This window comes from Ictalurus punctatus, chromosome 6 (assembly GCF_001660625.3).
Source record: "Ictalurus punctatus breed USDA103 chromosome 6, Coco_2.0, whole genome shotgun sequence".
Taxonomy (NCBI): Eukaryota; Metazoa; Chordata; class Actinopteri; order Siluriformes; family Ictaluridae; genus Ictalurus; species Ictalurus punctatus.
In genome coordinates this window covers 22,811,787-22,832,434 of record NC_030421.2, presented here as the reverse complement: position 1 = coordinate 22,832,434, position 20,648 = coordinate 22,811,787, and the positions used below count along the sequence as shown (strand labels likewise).

Sequence of the window (20,648 nt, the reverse complement as noted above, 5' to 3'; positions counted from 1 at the left end):
TGCATGGCAGCTCTGCTACCATTAGAGTGTGAGTGAATGGGTGAATGAGACACAGTGTAAAGTGCTTTGGATAAAAACGCTATATAAGTGCAGACCCTTTAGCATTTAACGGCACGATTTTCTTAGAAACATCAGAAAGTGGAAACACAGGTACATAGGCCTACATGTTGTTTATCACTAGCCCATGTGCAATTAGCGTATCGACCAAATGTAATTCAACCTCGGAAAGAACAATCACCACTGCTTTGTTCATCCGAGAAGCTGATGTAATGTTTAATCCACCAATCTGATCACTGAATGCAGTAGAGATGTAACGGTATGAAAATTTCATATCATGATTATCGTGACCAAAACTGTCACTATTATCAGTATTATTAAGGTATTGTTAAAAGGTGCTAAAAATGTACAAAAAGTCCTGATACACACACTGAAATCATTTAAATAGGTTTTATAATTGAGAATCAACAAACAACAAATAAAATGAGCAGCATAAACAAAACAACGTTAACATTAAAATTGCATCTCTGTTATAGTTATCGATTTTTTGTATTGAAAATGAAATCGGAGGACTTCAGTACTTGTATTGGACGATTGTTTTGTAGACAGCAATGGATTATAAAATAATAAAGAACAGGTAAAATTTTCATCTCAAATCACTAGTTCATGTCCCCGTGATTATTTGAAAAGCCGTGTATTAGTGATATGAATGTACATTATCCCTTTAATGTTGCACTTATTTGCTATTTGTTATGGCCCTATTTGAACTTGTTCGTTTGTCTTGGCTCAAAGCCATGCACATGCTAGGAACTTTTTCTTTGTGGAAGCTTGCGTTTATTACAAGTTAGATCAGAAATTATTTCAACCCAAATCAATATTTTGTGTCCAACTATTTACTTTTCCTCATACTTTTCCCTAGCTCATGCATTGAGCTAAAAGTTAACTTTCCTTGCATTCACTATAACATGATGGATAGTTGTTACGAAGATGACTCAGCAGATTGGAACTGTTGCCCTCTTTTGGGGGCAACTTTCTTCTTACAATCTCTGCAGACAGGATTACCATCTTCTATTAAGTTTCTCTCAGCGTTTTTATAAAATCCCACACTTTGGAGTTGGTCCTCTTGGAAAGTTGGAAAATTTCCCAAGCGCTGTCATTGTCTTCCACCATGATTTCAAAAAACAACAATGTTGCATGCTGCACCTGTGTCATGCTGCACCTGTGTTTGTGGACAGCATTTACCATGTGTTTGACAAAGCACGGTAATCGTGCATTTTAATGATAATTAAATGTGACACGGTAATACTAACCGTCTGGGAATTTTATCATGGTTTATCATGAAACCAGTAACCGTTTCATCCCTAGAATGCAGTTAGGACTTCCTCGATTGGTATGGAGTCATCCAGCATGCATTTACACCCATGTCTCAGGGTTAGGCGGGAGAAATCTCCATTTAGCTCCATTTTCGAGTGAGTTTTGCGACAGTAGTCGGCTCACACACTGTTAACCTCATTAAACTTTTTACTACAAATCAATAGCACTAAAGAATAGAACTAAAAACACCTGTACTCTTGCAAGCTACCCACAATCCTCAGAGAGAGAGAGAGAGAGAGAGAGAAGAAGAGGGAGAGAGAGAGACTAAAAATGAAATGAAAACTTGGCACAGCAGTGCAGCTGATCACAACGGCTATGAATGTTGTGAATTAGCCTGCTCTAACAACATTATTTGCTAACTTACATCTAATGCAAATGTTACATAAACTACATGATATATATATATATATATATATATATATATATATATATATATATATATATATATATATATTGCATATTTAGTTCATATTAGTGGTTTACATTAATTAATGACCCTTACTGTACCTTATTGTACGGCTTATTATAAGATTGTATATTAGACGGCTGGCAATTCCCAAGTTAGTGTCATCAAGACAAAGACATTCCAGAAGCTTAATTATTCATATATTTACACTTATTTATTTGTTAGACACTTTCATCCGAAGTGTCATTTAGGTAATGTAGAATATACAATCTATGCAGCGCTCAGCCATAACATTAAAACCACCTGCCTAATATTGTGCCCCAATTGTGCTGTCAAAACAGCTCAGACTCATCGAGGCATGGATTCTACAAGACCACTGAACGTGCTGTGGTATCTGGCACCAAGATGTCAGCAGTAGATCCTTTAACTTACAAAACACCAGTTGTGAGGTGGGGCCTCCATGGATCAGATATGTTTGTCCAGCACAACCTATAGATGCTAGATCAGATCGAAATCTGGGGAATTTGGAGGCCAACTCAACAGCTTGAACTGTTTCTCATGTTCCTCACACCATTCCTAAACAATTTTTGCAGTGTGGCAGGGTGCATTATCCTGCTGAAAGAGGCCACTGCCATTAGGGAATACTGTTCCCATGAAGGGGTGTACTTGGTCTACAACAAGGTTTTGGTTGGTGGTACGTGTCAAAGTAACATCCACATGAATGCCAGAACCCAATGTTTCCCAGCAGAACATTGCCCAGAGCATCACACTGCCTCGGCTTGCTTCCCTTCTTCCCATAGTGCGTCCTGGTGCCATCTCTTCCCCAGGTAAGCAACGCACATGCACAGGGGATCTGTGAGATCGGAGCAGACGGGCTAGCCTTTGCTCCCTATGTGCATCAACAAGCCCTGAGCACCCATGACCCTGTCGCCAGTTAACCAGTTGTACTTCCTTGGACTACTTTTAGGAGGTACTAACCACTGCATACTGGGAACACTCCACAAGACCTGCCATTTTGGAGATGCTCTGACCCTATCGTCTAGCCATCCTAATTTGGTCGTTTCTCAGACCCTTACGCTTGCCCATTTTTCCTGCTTCCATCACATCAACTTCGAGAACTGACTGTTCACTTGCTGCCTAATATATCCCGCCCTTCGACAGGTGCCATTGCAATGAGATAATCAATGTTATTCACGTCATCTGTCAGTGGTTTTAATGTTATTTGTGTAGCCTAAGCAGGTGAGGATTATATGCAAGGGTCTTGCACAAGGCTGTCAGGGATTTGAACTCACAACCTTCTGGTTACAAGCTCAGGAAGTAATGAGGTGCCACTGCTCCTCCTTTTAAATTAGGATTACTGGCACTATTGATCAGTCGTGCCTAAGTGTCTCTGTAGACCACATTAATCTATTTGTATAAACACATGGATTTTGTGTTTGCTGAAGTGGGGCTACATTGTGAGGCTTTCCTTTTTAAGATGAGCTGCTATTTTTGGCCCATTTTTAATTCTACACCTGTTTAAGGTTTGTAAAACCTATATTTCTTTTGTTCTTTCCTTCTTTTTTCCATTCTGTGTTGATCTGAATTTTTATAATTATCAAATATTGCATAGTCCAGTTTAGTTTCGTCAAACTTTCATGTCTTCTGCAAATTATCAATGTAAAATGGCATACAGTGTATTAAAAGCAGGGATGGTAAATGTTTGTAACTGTACTTAGTTACTAGACTTTATTATTTTGGTGTATTTATTCTGGAGTCTTATTGAAACCAAATACTTGAACTCTTACTTAATCACTTTTCCATTTATTTAGACTTTCAAAGTACGCATTACAAATCACAAAGGTATTTTCTTCTCTCATATAGCCAAAGAATGTACAGTGAGGGAAAAAAGTATTTGATCCCCTGCTGATTTTGTACGTTTGCCCACTGACAAAGAAATGATCATTCTATAATTTTAATGGTAGATTTATTTGAACAGTGAGAGACAGAATAACAACAAAAAAAATCCAGAAAAACGCATGTAAAAAATGTTATAAATTTTATTTGCATTTTAATGAGTGAAATATGTATTTGACCCCTCTGCAAAGCATGACTTGGTACTTGGTGGCAAAACCCTTGTTGGCAATCACAGAGGTCAGAGGTTTCTTGTAGTTGGCCACCAGGTTTGCACACATCTCAGGAGGGATTTTGTCCCACTCCTCTTTGCAGCTCTTCTCCAAGTCATTAAGGTTTCGAGGCTGACGTTTGGCAACTCGAACCTTCAGCTCCCTCCACAGATTTTCTATGGGATTAAGGTCTGGAGACTGGCTAGACCACTCCAGGACCTTAATGTGCTTCTTCTTGAGCCACTCCTTTGTTGCCTTGGCCATGTGTTTTGGGTCATTGTCATGCTGGAATACCCATCCACGACCCATTTTCAATGCCCTGGCTGAGGAAAGGAGGTTCTCACCCAAGATTTGATGGTACAGGGAACCGTTCATCGTCCCTTTGATGCGGTGAAGTTGTCCTGTCCCCTTAGCAGAAAAACACCCCCAAAGCATAATCTTTCCACCTCCATGTTTGGTGTTCTTGGGGTCATAGACAGCATTCCTCCTCCTCCAAACACGGCGAGTTGAGTCGATGTGAAAGAGCTCCATTTTGGACTCATCTGACCACAACACTTTCACCCAGTTGCCCTCTGAATCATTCAGATGTTCATTGGCAAACTTCAGATGGGCATGTATATGTGCTTTCTTGAGCAGGGGGACCTTGCGGGCGCTGCAGGATTTCAGTCCTTTACGGCGTAGTGTGTTACCAATTGTTTTCTTGGTGACTATGGTCCCAGCTGCCTTGAGATCATTGACAAGATCCTCCCGTGTAGTTCTGGGCTGATTCCTCACTGTTCTCATGATCAATGCAACTCCACGAGGTGAGATCTTGCATGGAGCCCCAGGCCGAGGGAGATCGACAGTTCTTTTGTGTTTCTTCCATTTGCGAATAATCGCACCAACTGTTGTCACCTTCTCACCAAGCTGCTTGGCAGTGGTCTTGTAGCCCATTCCAGACTTGTGTAGGTCTACAATCTTGTCCCTGACATCCTTGGAGAGCTCTTTGGTCTTGGCCATGGTGGAGAGTTTGGAATCTGATTGATTGATTACTTCTGTGGACAGGTGTCTTTTATACAAACAAAGACATGCATGGTAGGCTGATTGGCATGTCCAAAGTGTCCATAGTGTGTGAATGTGTATGTGATTGTGTCCTGCGATGGATTGGCACCCTGTCCAGGGTGTAACCCGCCTTGTGCACGATGCTCCCTGGGATAGGCTCCAGGTTCCCTGTAACCCTGAAAAAGGATAAGCGGTATAGAAGATGGATGGATGGATGGATGACAATACAATGTAGTTTGAGCTATAGGTATCCGTGTGCATTTAAAAAAGTTATTAAAATACTGTATGTCAAACTCAGTCTTTTTTTCCTCCCCTGATTAAAACAATACAAAACAACAAAGATGTTGAAATGAGTTTGAGTTATTAAAATAATTGTCACTATTTGCACTCTGAGAATTTTTTTAATTACACTGTAGTAGCTGACAACTAACATAATTGACCTATTCTGGCATTGTGCATTTTCTGCATAATGCTTTGTTCTGGGGTTTTACAGTGTTGATAACCTTGCCTTCTTATCTCTCCACTTGTTATGCCCTTTCTCTCTCTTTCTCTCCCTCTCTCTCTCGCTCACTCTCTCTCTTCTTCTCAACCCATTGTCCTATAGAATGCCATTTCTCCAGACTTTTCATTTATTCCCAGATGTCCTTCTTACCCTTTTCCCGTTCCACTCCACGTGTGCTATGTTTATTCACTCAATTAATCTTCCTCTAAGATACAGAATGTAAGTGCTTTTACTAGACTACAGTCCTTTTCCACAGGTGACCTTAGAGGGACCAGGGACAGTATGAAATAAATTTTTTGCTACCACTTAAAGATAATTTACTGTGCCAATGATAGTATATGTTTTAAAGTAATTACATTATGTAGGTTTATAAAACAACAACCAATTTGCTCTACAGAAATAAAGTAGGCTGTGGCTATAATTGCATTATGGCTAAAGTGTTGGGCAAAATGTAGAACTCAGTCTGGCTGCTGATTAGAATGTGAGCCTCAATTCCGTGTGCTTGTGTGCTTTTTTGGGGGTGGGGGTGGGGGGCTATGATGGCAGTGTAAGGTTGCCAAGGTAGTCCTGAGTATGTGTGTCATTTCAATCCCAGCACTCCTTCCTTTCAGCCACATAGGTGTCCAGTTTCCCTCTGCCTGGGTGTGAAGAGTCTGCTGATTATCTTACACTTATTATCTCAAACCCTTCTGGTGTCAACGCAGGGAAGGACATACATAATGTTTTAAATGTGGTACAAAATGAATGCAGTTTTACAGACTACGGAGAAGACTTAAAAATGTTCAGGTCACAAAATGGTTTTCAGAATTGAAATGGCTGCAAAAACCATTAGTTTTAAGAGGGCAGATTGAAAGTGTGTGAATGGTTGCATTTATATATGTCACATTCAGTTGAAGTACTCCCCTTTGTAATGAGCCATTTTCTTTATTTTTCACGGTACATTTAATAATGCGTTTGTGCCCAGTGATTGCCTCAATCGTGTGAGATATATAGCCGTAACCTGGGGCAGGGCAACTGTGTAGATTAGCGTTCATGCAGGTTTTTCTGAAAAATAACTGTAGACTGGCTGAGATGTTTATCCTTGATGATGATGTATCAAAAAGAATAGACACAAAGCAATGCTATAATCAATTTACCTACTATGCTTTCTGATCCGTAACACTTTCTGTTATTTCACAATTCATTCTTATACAACAGGATGTACTAATTTGCAGTGAACATTCTAATTAAATTCTGTTATCAGATAGCACTCATTGTTTTCTACATATTTAATATGCTGGGGGTTTGTTCACAAAAGAAGACCACTTAGTGCTGAATTTCACATTCGCAGTGCTGTCTGTCCGGTTGTATAATGCCTAGGACTTCTATCCTGTCCGTCTGCTTCACTGATGTGGAAATAAAACCAGATGCTCTGTAATTGTAATAATAAATGTACAGGGTGAAGCTGCAGCTCCAGGGAGAATCTAACGTGATTAATTTTCTCTCTGCTGTCAGCTCAAGCTCTCTTTCAGCTACTTTAACCCCAGGAGTTTGAGACAATGATCTGAAAATATAGCAGAGAAAATAGAAAAGTGCCTTTTTCAGGAGACTGTATTTTAAAGATAATTTTGTAAAATCCAAATAAGCTTTACAGATGTTCATTGTAAAGGGATTAAACAATGTTTTTCATGCTTGTTCAATGAACCATAAACAATTACTGCACATGCACCTGTGGAACAGTCCATAACACACTAACAGTTTACAGGTGCTAGGCAATTAAAGCCACAGTTACAATAACTTAGGACACTAAAATGACCTTTCTACTGACTCTGAAAAACACCAGAAGAAATATGCTAGGGTTCCTGCTCACCTACCTAAACATTTACATTTACATTTATTCATTTAGCAGACGCTTTTATCCAAAGCTTCATACAAATGATAAAATACAAGCAAAGCGATATCAAGCAGAGAACAATACAAGTAGTGCTACCATACAAGATCCATTAATTGAGTTCCAGAAGAAGCAAAGTGTGCAGAGTAGAGGTGTATGTGCCAAAGTTTTTTTTGTTTGTTTGTTTGTTTGTTTTATGTTTTTTTTAGGAGTTAGTTAGGTGCTCACGGAAGAGGTGAGTCTTTAGCTGTTTTTTGAAGATAGTGACAGATTCTGCAGTCCGGATTGAGGTTGGAAGTTCATTCCACCACTGAGGGACAGTTAGTGTGAAGGTTCTTGAAAGGGACCTTGAGCCACGCTGACTAGGCACTACTAAGCGTCGGTCGTTGATTGATCGCAGATTGCATGAGGGAACGTAAGAGTGTTGAGGTAGTGGGGTGTTGTTCCAAACAAGGTCTTGTAGGTGAGCACCAAGGCCTTGAATTTGATGCTGGCGACTACAGGAAGCCAGTGGAGGGAGAGGAAGAGGGGTGTGACATGGGTTCTCTTCTGCTGGTTGAAGACGAGGTGTGCTGCTGCATTCTGAATCATCTGAAGGGGTTTGATGGAGCTGACTGGGAATCCGGAGAGTAGTGAGTTGCAGTAGCCCAGTTATGGGATAACAAGAGCCTGGACTAACAGTTGTGTAGCCTGTTCGGTGAGGTAGGTTTTGAGCTTGCTTTAGGCCTGCTGCAGGGAGGCATGAGGACTGCAGATGTGGCCAGAGGAATTAACTGCAATTGCTGTAATGTAAGACGCCTAAGACAGTGCTACAGGGAGACAGGAAGGAAAGCTGATCGTAATTGCAGTGGAAAATTACATGTAACCATGTGTCCCCCCCAGACGTGATCGAGAACTTGCAAATGTCTTGGTGGAAGAGTGGAGAAACATCTCACAGGAAGGACTGATAGCCTTTTCAGATAGACTTTAAGAATGCCTTTGACAAAAGATGAACATACAGTAGTAAAATCATTCTCATGGCTTGATCAGGAAGCTGTCGCAAAGTTGTGCTGGACGTGCAATTACACGCATAACACCAGATGTGTTAACACAAGTTCTACATGAGCGTGAGAGACGACTCTGTGTGAAAAGACAGTCATGTAGAGGATGTTTTGTAAATAAGTTATATTTAGCTAAAAAGTGTTAATTTCCCATATGTATGGACTTTTGGGAAACCCTGTAGTACTACGTTTCCTTTTCAAAATGTTATTAGTACACTGGCACCATTTCTGCCCTGTGTTGGGTATACAACCTACATCTACCATAGCATCATACACTTTGTGAATCAGCATCCTGGCTCTTTTCATGCTTGTTTTCTTTTCATTCCTGCTGCATGTCATGGATTAACTTTAGTCATCATCAGCCTGTACTACTAGTGAGGGCAACAGTGTCTGTTCTGGGAGTATTGATGTCAACCTTAGGGCTACTGTATCTGTCATTGCAACCAGTATGTGTGGACTTTATCAGGTTGCAGTTCTAATGAGGTTGTAAATCTGCACAAAAGCTCTTTAATAAAATTGATGCATTGAGAAATATTCCAGTCACACGAAATGGGTTAGGCCTTTGATCAGCGGTGTCATTTGGAAGATCTAGCTTCAATTGCAGCCTTAATATCACGCTGCAGCCCAATTGCTGCTGCTGCTAAGCCACACTCGTGCATTAGCTGTGACCATCAGAATGCTCTGGTGGATTGCTCAGGGGCTGAGCATCCAAGCCTTTTATCCATTCTGCTTCTGTTGCGACAATGCCACAAAGGAGCTTACCTTTTTCTACTTAGAGGGCTGTGTAGCCTTATCTTCTTATCTACTGCATCAGTTGAAGGCTACTGAATAATTAGCAGTATTCACATAGGCTGCGAGGTTCAGGCCTCGCTAACAGCATTATGCTGCAGATAGGGTAAGGTTATTTAAGTGCTTGTCACAGATGCTCTTGGTCGAAACAGTTTTCGACCAAGCATTGTAGAAATACAAAATTTCTCAGCCGATACCGATAATCGATTATTCAGAGTGATCTCGGCCGATGCCCATACCCATAGTTCTGATTTTTATGCCTTCTTTTCAATTAATAATAATAAATTCCACAATTCTGAAAGAAATGCAAATAAAAACTTTACTCTCTCTCCATTTCAACAAGTAGTTTCACAGTGACTGGTCTCAGAAACAGAAAACACATTACTCACATTAACATTAACACATGAACTAAATTCTGAAGATTAAAGTAAGATTTCTTAACTTATTGAATGCTATTAATTCATATTAACATTGACTGCATTCTAAAAAACCTCCTGTTAGTCTCACATTCACTCACCACAAACAAAAGCATTTCTTCTTCATCATTGAACATCAAACTGGTAATATATAATATAAACTTTTTTATATATTAACATTAACTAGTTATGAAATATACTACTCTACAAATATATTTTCTGTGCAATATATACCTTTTTTCAACTCATCTTCTTTTAAATCTTTCAACAGTGTACTGGTGCTTTAATTTAGCTCGAGCAACTTGAGCAGCGTGGCAAAAAAAAATTTAGCCTTGACGCCGAAACTCCCACTTCACTGCTGCAGTGTCCGGTGTAAAAGCATTCATTCATTAACATGCACGGCAGAAAAAAGACGTGCTGCAGCGTGCGGTGTAAAATGTTTGCAGTGTAGAGATTACAAACTGTAGTTTTGTCATCATTCCACACAAGAGACATCATCTTTACACACAGCACAAATTCTATGTGTTTTCCCGCCCTCTTTTGATTGATTTTCCCACCCTATTTTGATCAACCCTGATAATCGGATGTTTGTAAACTATCGGCCGATAGCGTGAAAAATTGCCTCTATCGGCCGATACTGATTATTGCCCGATACGTCGTGCGTCTCTAAAGCATTGTTGAGCAATGTCCATTATCCAACTTGATCGTTGCATGGCTGAATGAAGAGCTAAAAATCCTGCCCTGAATTTCAATGAGTCGAGAAAGTTCAACACTTCATAACAAGTTAATCATTTTATTTTTTTTTAAAGTTATGTTAGTTATGCTGAAATGCTTATGCTGCTACACACCTACAGAAACAATCAGCCACATGTATGTTCTACGGACAACCATAAATTTCATCATTATTTGTTATTTTAATGTCAGTCATTTTTGTTATCTCTGTGACCTTTAAATCATTTAAGCAATTAGTTTTGTTACATAAACTTCATTTATCATTCAGTTTTTGTTACTTTCACTGGAAGCTGGCTATTTTAGCCTTGAGAGCTGACTCTAATAAAATGATGCTGTAGCAGCTGCTTCTTCTTATCAACATAAATTCAAATCAGGTCAGCGTGCATGTTTAAAGACAGCGAAGTAGAGGTTTCATCTAATGCATTCTGTCATGTAAGTTTTCTGAGTTTATATTGAGTGTTGCCAGTTTTATATTTGAATGATGGCACATTGGCAGCTCATATGCAGGCAGTGTTTCATCTCAGAGATCCACAGATTTTGAAATGTGATACACTAAATATATGTTTTGATCAAATATTTAGACTTTCAAGGAATATACTGTATATCTTCCGTTATACATATATACTACTGATGTATCATCAATCTTCTTGCAACAAATTGCAAAATGACCTATATATAACCCCCCCCGCGCCCCCGCCCACCCCTAAAATCATGTATTCAGTGTATTTTGTTTTATGTTGTAAACAGTCATAATGATCATATTCTCGTGAGGACATAAAAGTACCCTCTGTGTGTGTTTTTGAAGAAAGCCACCTTCAGACATGAGCACCAAACATCACTGATCGTAGCAGCTTTACATGTGCATGTTGGTAGGATTAGGTTTCCATAGAAACACACAGTTGTAGCCCTGATTACATAAGTTCTTTTCCCTTGTGTGAAATAAATTGATGGGGTTTTAACTCACTTCCACTACCTTTTAACCACAGGCCTGTTACAGACATTGGATTGATCAATTGTATGAAGCAAAATGAATTTGAGTGTTTGCGTATTACGTCTTAATTATAAGCTTGAAGGGTGACACAGGGAGAAAGACTGTTTGTGTTTTATTTGTTCTAATTTGCTATTGGAGCTCTGGTTTCGTTTTGTTCAAGTTCATGATGCATCACAGATAATAATCAAGCTGTTCTCAGTGTTGTGGTTGAACATGTATTCAGTTATGTATGCAGTAGGATATTAAAGTGATATAGCAGTCCTCCTAATTTGTCCTCTTTATATTGGCTGCGTCCTTTCATTTACCTTTTCCTTGTTTTTGTTCTTTGTTGTTTTCATCTCGTCCTTTCCTGCTGAGCTGAGTAATGCCGTTTTTTTTCCTAGATGACAGGTGTTGCATATCAGACGCAAAAGACAAATTGCCTCTGATGTGTCATATTCGCAGGCACTGCAAGAAAGTAATCCCTAATAATCCTTGCCTTCTCTGATAACAGGCAACCAAACAGCACAAATCTAATGGGGTTCTACATCCCAGTGTTTAGCCTTAGTTGGCATTTTTGCCTGCAGCTCCAATCAACCTGCTGTCTTAGTGATTCTGGAATATTTCTGTGTGCCTTGCTATCAACTCTGGAGAAATGAGGCAGAAACAATGTACACACCCAAACGGAGCTGTGTGTTCACCCTTACACATCTGTGGGTTTGTGTAAACAGTGTTAGCCATACGCTCAACCTTAAAAATACAGCTATCATTTTATAGGTGCTCTGTGGTGCTTAATATTTTATGAAAGACATTGTTACCTTTCACTTATTCCAAGGACACTTACAGCTGCTGGAGCTTTTACAACAATATTTGGTATTTGCATTCATGCAGAATTCACTACAATGTTGTAGAATAGAATAAAGCCTACAGCTATATGAATGGCTTCAGAATATGAGAGGCTATACACTCAATAAAAGACAGTAAATATGATGGCTGTGAGAAGTAGCACGGTGAATAAAATGCTGTGTTTGTGAGCACTTCTATTATCATCATGTAATGGCTGATTGTCCAATTTGTTTAAATGAACAAATGAATGGTCTGCACAAAGCGTCTTGTCTGGGCTCTCTCTCTCTCTCTCTCTCTCTCTCTCTCTCTCTCTCTCTCTCTCACACACACACACTCTCACTCTCTCTTGCTCTCTCTCTCTCTCGTTCTGAAATATTACAGTACATAGAGGAATAGAGGAGAGGGATGAGCCATGATAGCAAAATGGATTTTTGATGAGGATAGGTCTGCCCTCTCGGAAAGTAATTTTGTACTTTATGAAAGTGGCAGTGTTATAACACCATACCCGTAAAAAGTCTCTAGGAATAAAGAAACCTGTACTGTGCTGATAGCACATGGCCTTTGCAAGTCATCGTGTGAGGAAATGATTTATGTGATCCTTTAATATTACTTTCTCTATTTATAGCCTTTTCCTTTACTTTTCTAGTCATGTGTTTTTATGTTGAAGTTGGAGGCAAGCCAACCTGGATATAGGTTTGTGAATGTAAAAAAAAAACCCAAACATTTATCTTGCAAAGATTGTGTCTAATTAATGTGTTACTGAATGTTTGCGTCTGAAAGATTTTCACTGTGTCAGTCGTGCATTCAGGCTATCTCTAGAATATGACTGATGGTTTGGTGTTTTGATTGACCTAATCTCATGAGGCCAGTTCCCCAAGCCCTGGCCTCTCTTCAGGTTTGTTGGCTTAAATCGGCTTAAGTAATTTGATTATCTTAACCTTCCATTTGTTTTTACCTGGCAATGCCACAGTGGAGCTTGGATGGTTCTTAAAGAGGACGATTAAGAGACAAAGATTAAAATTAAGCCAGTGCTGCCCCTGGCTCCTTTTGCATTCATTGGTTGTTGTGACCTGAGCAATTATGAGTGAGAGGTTCAGGTAATTGAATTTGTTCTTTGGTGAGAGAATGTTTGCAGAGATAGTTAGTGGAGTGCAGTTTTGCTTCAAAATGAAAGAAAAAACAGATTTTCTTTTAAAAAAGTATCACTTTAGTGATCATAAATGTCAGTAAAGCAGAAAGCACTGTAAACAAGGGCTCCTACAAATTCTTACTCATTTTCTGCTATATAAACCAGCTTTCATATTACAAACCTTAAGACATTATACTTTCCCCCATGAATGGTGCATGGATTTCAAGAGGAATAGTATTAATTGACTGTTTTGGGGAATTAAGAGTGTGTTACAAATGACACTTTCAGCGTGAAGCCTGAATGGGCTAGATGTTATATTATTAGATCACTTTTTAAGATATGCCTTATAAAGAAATAAAATGGTTTTATACCACAGCAGCTGGGACGCAAAGTCAAGAACGAGCTGTTCTATGGCCAGCGCCCAGTAGGATGCTGTTGCTCTGTCTGTTAATCTCTGTGATTTATTTCTTTACGTTACTGCATTGCAAAAAATGGAAGGCTTAGACTCCTACAACTCAGAGGCACTGTGAATACAGTTATGTGAGCATAATTCACACCCTCGTGTGTTGTTCCGTGAGTTGCACTGCACTAATTTTACTGTGTTGAAATGGAAATATAATTTACTTTGACTTTAAGAAGATAATGACAGAGGCTCAGGGGAGACTTTAAATAATGAGAATTTGGATTATGTCAAATATAGGAAAAAGAAACTATGGTATACTATAGATTCAAATGGTACTGAATCCCTCCTCCTTGCTCCTGATAGTGATGAGTGCTTTTTTTAAATTCTATTTTATATGTAAGGAATAATCCACTCCTAGGTGTACGTTACATGATTTTAATGCACAACGTGGAGGCAAAGAACCATCCGACATGAAGCGGAGTGCATTAAAATCGTGTAATGCACTCCTAGCCTTGGATTATCCCGCTTATACCATGGTCACTTGCCAGCATTGACAAGTTAAAACTGTCACTGATATTTGCGGTGCAAAATTTGACTGAAAGTATAAAAACAACAGTTAATTTTCATTAGCTATTTTATATACGGGTCGTTAGATCTAGAATTTCATGCGGGCTAAATCATACGCAGAGATAAAGTAGTGCGATAAGATTACATTTATTTGACTGAAATATAATTATTGTGCATGTGTGAATTAACTGCGTCTGTGCTGCGTCTCTACTAATAATGAAGCTGTGAATTTAATTACTGTATGCAGCTGTAACTGTATGTTACTATGGTTACAGTTGTTTATAGACAGTGCATCAATTTTGAATGGTGATTAAACTGACTGGAAATACCTGTGCATACAACCATTTGAACGTACACCTTCCAGCCAATCAAAATCGATTATTCAGACAGACCATGGTATAAGCTTAATAATTTATGCTATTGGTGCTATACACCTTTGTGTAATTACCACAATACATTTGTGGCTGCACATCCTTGACGGCACTTTTTTGACTGATTTGAGGTAAATTTGTATCATTCCTGTGGCTTTGATGGCATGAGTCCTATGGCAGTTTGCCAAATGAGTAATTGGATGTCTCTTTTGACTGATCTGAGTAATTCTTTAACAATCACATTATTGCATATTCTAAATGCTTTTTTTTCTAGCATTGCGTTTCATGTCACATGATAGGTGTGTAGCTTTGAAGTGCTATGAATTTGTGTGCAGTACATATCTTTTTTTTTTCATCGTGTTGCAGTAATTGATTATTTGGATGAGTGAGCCCATGCGCATGTTATGCATGTATATTCACTGGCTTCACAAATGCACTGCTGTTTCACTGGGAATGTTTTTCATTAATCACTGAGAATGTTTTCCATGTCTGCCATGAATTGGGTTAGTTATTGGTTATGGGGTGGTGGCTTCCACTAGGCTTTTGAATAGTAATATTCTGCTGTGCTTTGATGAGGCATCGGTCTTATTTCTGCTTGATTAATCTCTGTGATGTGTAAATTTCATTATCCCTCCATATCTTGTCCCGCAGGCATGACTTGCCAAGCGAGGACCTCATACACGGAAGATGAGGTGTTGTGGGGCCATCGGTTCTTCCCTGTCATCTCTCTGGAGGAGGGATTCTTCAAGGTGGACTACTCTCAATTCCATGCTACGTTTGAGATCCCTACACCACCCTACAGTGTAAAAGAGCAGGACGAGGCCCTGCTCATGTCCTCGCCGCTCACAGCTCCGTCGTTGTGTAACAGTGGTGAGAAGAACAACTCTCTGGACTGCCTGGAGCTTTTGGAGGATGCGGAGACAACCACCAAGCTGCCAGCTAAGCTGCAGAAGATGACGGGACGTGAAGGGCTGCCAAGGAAGCTGCTCCGAATGAGTTCCACTACGTCAGAGATGACCTACAGCCTGGGAGACCTGTCCACAAAACTGCAGCGCATCAGCTCCGTGCCAGGTGTCTCTGAAGAAAAGAATGTATCCAAGAGTTCCAAAATGAATGCTGAGCCTATCAGCAAATCAGTGGCAGATTTGCCTCCCAAGCTACAGCGATTGGCAGGGGGAGGGGGTGGAGGACGCATGGACGGACATTTGCCACCCAAATTAAGAAAGATGAACTCGGATCGCTTCACATAGATGACATAAGCAACCACACACACACGTACTATACTTCTCCCTTAGGCTTGCTAGTACAGACAGAATCTGCGTACCTATAAATGAGGACAACTTTTTTATAGATACGCCTAGCGTACCTATAAATGAGGACAACTTTAATAAAGCACATTTGTGGAGATTTGTGGGTAGATATGCAGCAAGCAAATTCTTTCAGGTTGTGATTGTTAAGCACAATCTGGCATGTATGAAACACTAAGTGCATGTTAATGCAGTTTTTTGCTGTCAGGCATGTTTTATTTGGGCACGTTTATGAATATGAAGATTGAATAAAATTTGTCAAGATAAGCTGGTCATCTGAACATCAAGCCATATGATTGGACAATTCCTCATACATGCCTGATGTTTATTAATTTTATTTGTTCTTTTGTTGTGTAGTGTAAACGTATTTCTTAGATTATGTTAAAATGCATGTTTACTTGGAGAGGTAATGTACTCTAATGTTAACCTTGAATATATTACCTTCTTTCACTTTTCTCAGCAGTCCACACTTGTTTTGAAGATTTTAAGAGACAGGGTAAGCGCCATTCGTCTACAAAATGGGTTCAAGGGCCGTTCATCAAAACAATTTTATAAAAGGAAAGTTACGTAAGCTAAGTGGATCTTAATGGTTTTTAGAACTATCAGTCCTGCATTAAAGGAAAAAAAAAAACAGAAATCTGCTAGATCATTATAAATCCTTGAGCTCGTTTAGAGTCTGGATGAAAATCATTGCACTAATATGAATGCATTATCCCCTCTTTCTAAATTAAGCAATAACTAAATGCTGTACAAACACTGACCTCTGTGTAGCTACCTTGACTAATATGTCTGTTGCATTGACCTCTGAGACACAAGAATATGGAAAAATTGAACTCCTGTACATTCCAGTACATGCCTTTTGTGGTAGACTGTTTAACAAGAACTATAAATCTTTACTAGCTTTAAATTCATTTTGATAGTTTACACATAGTATAGTCTATTATACTGAGACTGTTGTATAATTATATATAACTCAATAAATACCATGAAAAAGGAAGATATGGTTCAATGTTTAACCTTTGAAATAAGCATCAACTCACATTTACTACCTAATCGCAAAGTTAATTCTCTCCCTCGCTGCTTGATTGAATGGCAAGGTAGATTCATGCATGCAAGTGCCTAATCCGCTGAAGTGGTGTCTAAATCTTGTTAATGCACCCTGACTGAGCAGCGCTCTCTCCCCTGAGCCTCTGTCGTTATCACCATGGAGATCTCGGCACCTACTGCCATTTGCTGTCCCACTATCAGCCTCACGGTGTGGAAATGATAGCGGAGATGGCCTTGTGTTATAGAATAGAAGCTTTTACTCTGCATCCAACAGAACAGTGGCAACATCACCATGCACAACCTGTAGACCGGTAGGAAGGTGGTACCTGTATAGATGGTGGAAAATCCCACTGCACCACTAACTAGGCTGCACCCTTAAAAAAAGCACCAAGGTCTTGCTTTGTAATTTCATATGATTTCTGTCTCACTCTTTTTTTGTTTGATAAGTCACAATAATAAATAATAATAGAGATAATACACAATTATTTTCATGCCTTTTTGCCTGTTAACCAGACAGATCAATTAAAAATGCAACTTAGACAATAGAATTAATCACTGCTGTATCCGAATGCCATTACTGCAGTTTGGGTCTTTCATCTGACTTTAAAATGATCTAATTATCAAGAACATAAGTGTGGAAAATGCCTGTTATTTATTGAGGAAGTCATTGTTACCGTTTTCTACATTACCTCAATTATTAGAATATACATCTTAAGTCTTAAGTCTTAGTTTATTTATGTCAAGTCTTAAATATACTGTATAATACCCAATAAACCTTTCTACATATTTTGTTAGTAAAGTAAGGTTTCATGTGTTCTTTACATCCTAAATATACAGAGGTAAGCATAAACCCTTAGGACTTGCAAGCATATGACGTAGTTGACCTTAGGATCTTTCCTGTTGTATACTGTAAAATAGGTTAATGACAGCACACAAGTCACAATTAATGCTGAAATATTATACACTTAAGGTTATCTGCTATCAGAAAAACAAAAGAACATTCTTAACTGTAATGATATCATAAATAAAACAGTTTATCCTCTGTGTGTGTGACAATTGGAATTTTCTTCCATGGTAGTATACAGATGTTACTATTGAAACATTTAGGCCTGCTTGTGAGCATACAAGTTAAGATGAATTAATATACATGTTTTAGGTTTGTTTCTTTGTTTGTTTGTTTGTTTTAAAAAGGACCCTCCAAGGGTGTTCTTTGGACAATTAAGGTTTAAGCTTTTTAAAAGTGTTCTACATAAAACCATTAAAGTGTTCCCCAGTAGAGGAACTGAAGAGTATGATTGTCAAAATACAGCTAAACTTAAGGAAACCAAAAAATACCTTATGAACTTGTCATTTTATGATTTCAACTTTTTTCCCAGTCATTTTTGTTTCTTGCATTGTTTTTATTGTCTGCATAATTGATTCATTCTGCTTTTGAAGCAGCATTGCAATAAGAGTGAGCTCAGCCATTTTTCATACTGAATGACTGCTTCACTCTGATAGGAAATTGCCTTCATTATCCCCTGATTACCCAATAAATTCAGATTTGAGCCACCATATAATGTGGTTAAATCACCTGAGACACAGTTCAAATAGCTCCTGTGTTGCCACCAATCAGCATCTCCTTATAATGTTTAAATAGTCTCTTAAACAGGCTCACTGTTGTTTTGCTGAAATATATGAAAAATGCACTCAGCAGCACTTTGTAGTAACCAACGCTTTGTTTTTCATATCACAAAATGACAAAAAACGAAAGCTGGACACTATAATTAGAGTGTCGGCTCTGCGGAGCTGCAGGATTTGCCCACTCGCTCTGCTGCTGACTGATGGCTAAACAGACCTGGCATAAATTCTGAAACCATGCCACTCCAGATAAACAACAAATACTCCAAATAACCACTTTTACTTGTTCAAGTGTTGAAGTTGGAAAATCGAGAGTTCAGCTGTGTTCTAACGTCCTATACTGTACTATTTCATGGAAATATATATATATATATATATATATATATATATATATATATATATATATATATATACACACACACACACACACACACACACACACACACACACACACACACACACAACATTTCAAGATTAATTATACACCACATCTGGCAAAGGTTTGTGGACACCTGACCATAACATCCATATGTGCTTTTGAATATCCCATTCCAGATTTAGTCTCCTTTTGCTGTTATAATAACTTCCACTCTTCTGGGAAGGCTTTCCACTGGATTTTGGAGCGTGGCTGTGGGAATTTATCCCCATTCAGTCACAAGAACATTAATGAGGTTGGGCACTGATGTCAGAAAAAACGGCTTGGTGCATGGTCAGCGTTCCAGTTCATCCCAAAGGTGTTCATCCCAAGTGGGATTGAGGTCAGGGCTCTGTGCAAATCACTTCTTCCACTCCAAACATGGCAAACCATGTCTTCATAGAGCTCACTTTGCTCACATGGGCATTGTCATGGTGGATTAGGTTAGGCCCCTAGTTCCAGTGAAGGGAAATGTTAAAGCTACTGCATACAAAGTCATCCTAGACAATTGTGTGCTTTCAACGTTATGTCAACAGTTTGGGGAAGAACCTCATATATGTGTGATGGTGGGTGTCCACATACTTTTGGCCATATATAGCGTATCTAGGGAAACATTTCCCTTATTATACACGAAAGTTTATCTTGACTATAATCAAAACTTATATAGTGGTCGAGGAGTTCAATAACCAAATGTGTAGTGGATGTTGGCTGGCTGTGTGCTGATGAAGAGGATGCAGATGTCAGAGTGTTTGCTCTGCTGGTGTCCTTGTCAGCAATTGTGGAGCTTTTAATCTCAGTACATGAGTTGTTGTCTTAAAATAATCCCTGAAACGTGGGACTATATTGCTTTGATTAGCATAATATTAGTAGTAGTACATAGTATAATATAAAATAAATAGTGTTAGTATTTTGGGGTATAGTGAGCACCACAGTGAGAATTACATTACAGCATACACAAAACTGTCATAATTGGCCAATAGCTGTACAAATAAATGCGAAATTGGTAGATGGTGTTTTATAGTGCAGGGACCTCAATAAAACTATACTCAAATACTGTCTCTAAATAGTAAGCTGAATAAGGCTGGAGGACTTTGTATTGATTTTGATTTACTTGGAAATCTGAATGTTGGCAAGCTAAAATAGAATAAAATGGGGGAAAAAATCATCTCACCCTTTTCTCTTGGCTTTTCACTTCTAAGTTTGTATCACTTATGTTATTCCTGTAAACCCATCTGGGCTGTGTTTACTCTGTGCCTCTATCTCTCTCATCCTTGCAGAGTGAGAGAGCACCTAATCATCAGTGCAGTGATGTTGATGGTATTAGTGGAGGTTTGCTCTCTATGCCAGACACATGGGGGAATATCTCATCCACAACAGCTGCCTCTTCTTCTGAGGAGAGTGCAGATGGGGGTGCACCTGCGGCCCCATAACACACATACACACACACACACACACACACACACTCACAACACAACTGTAATATTTCAGATTCTGAATAATCCGAGGAGGTTTTTTGTGACGAGGTAAAAAATATACTTAGAGCATTAAACTCATTAGTCATGTGTGTGAATTGACAGTTTACATTTCTTATGTCCAGCCTATCTATAGTCTATTCTGTGACGTTTATTGGTTATACTCAGTCAGTAATATCTAAAAGCTTTGTTTCTACTTCATAACAATAAAATATAGATTTCCTGCATT

The 20,648-nt window shown here is 38.9% G+C and overlaps 1 protein-coding gene across 1 annotated transcript in view; it reads left to right on the top strand.

Moving 5' to 3' along the window:
• kcnj3a (potassium inwardly rectifying channel subfamily J member 3a) overlaps window positions 1–17,893 on the top strand; it is a 44,133-nt gene extending 26,240 nt beyond the window's left edge. Inside the window, exon 4 of the mRNA XM_017469219.3 lies at window positions 15,210–17,893. Within this exon, the coding sequence (XP_017324708.1) occupies window positions 15,210–15,808 (599 nt within the window). The 3' untranslated portion in view covers window positions 15,809–17,893. The remainder of the gene's footprint in view (window positions 1–15,209) is intronic.
• The last annotated feature ends 2,755 nt before the right edge of the window (window positions 17,894–20,648 follow it).